Source organism: Gavialis gangeticus, unplaced genomic scaffold (genome assembly GCF_001723915.1).
Source record: "Gavialis gangeticus isolate Ggan-Ray unplaced genomic scaffold, GavGan_comp1, whole genome shotgun sequence".
Taxonomy (NCBI): domain Eukaryota; kingdom Metazoa; phylum Chordata; order Crocodylia; family Gavialidae; genus Gavialis; species Gavialis gangeticus.
Genome location: NW_017729022.1, coordinates 90,725,017 through 90,725,600, shown reverse-complemented (window position 1 = coordinate 90,725,600; position 584 = coordinate 90,725,017). Strand labels below are relative to the sequence as shown.

Here is a 584-nt window from a genome sequence, read left to right as displayed (position 1 = left end):
AATATCAAGTTAGGCTGTTAAAAAGTCAGTCTAGGTTTAATAACAGATAAAAAAAGATTAAAATTTTCTTTGTTTGCAGCTATCGAGCTGGTCTAATAAAAAAGAAGTTGGTCTAGCTGGTTTAATAAAAGATTTTTAAGAAGACTGAAAAAAGATTTGCAAATATCTAGTCGGTCGAATAAAAAAGGGCTGTGATTCCTTCTGCCTCCAGACCAATGCGGCTGCCAGCCGGACATCTTCTCCCATCAGCTCCGCAGTGACGATGTCAGATCCCTTTAAAAAAGATCGGAGTACTTCTGAAAAAGTCTTCTGGAAATTGGCTTCTTCTGTTTAAAGCAGGAAAGAGCAAGAAGGGGGCACGCCGGTGCCTCGGCTCCTCCCCGAGGCTGTGGCGGGGCGGGAGCGGAGCCGGCTGCCTCCTCCCGCCTACAAAGCGGCGGCGCGGCGCGGCGCGGGGAGCGAGGGGCTCGGGCTGGTCCCGGCGGACTGGCGGGGATGAGCGAGGTGAAGCTGGCGGTGCTGGGCAGCGAGGGAGCCGGCAAGTCGGGTAAGGGGCGCGGGCGCGGCGGGGCCGCCGGGGTCCT

At 54.5% G+C, this 584-nt stretch overlaps 1 protein-coding gene across 1 annotated transcript in view; it reads left to right on the top strand.

The window, feature by feature from the left end:
* The first annotated feature begins 443 nt into the window (after positions 1-443).
* Positions 444-584, top strand: part of RERGL (RERG like) — a 12,615-nt gene continuing 12,474 nt past the window's right edge. The window contains exon 1 of the mRNA XM_019515607.1: positions 444-547. Coding sequence (XP_019371152.1) covers positions 496-547 — 52 coding nt within the window. The 5' untranslated portion in view covers positions 444-495. The remainder of the gene's footprint in view (positions 548-584) is intronic.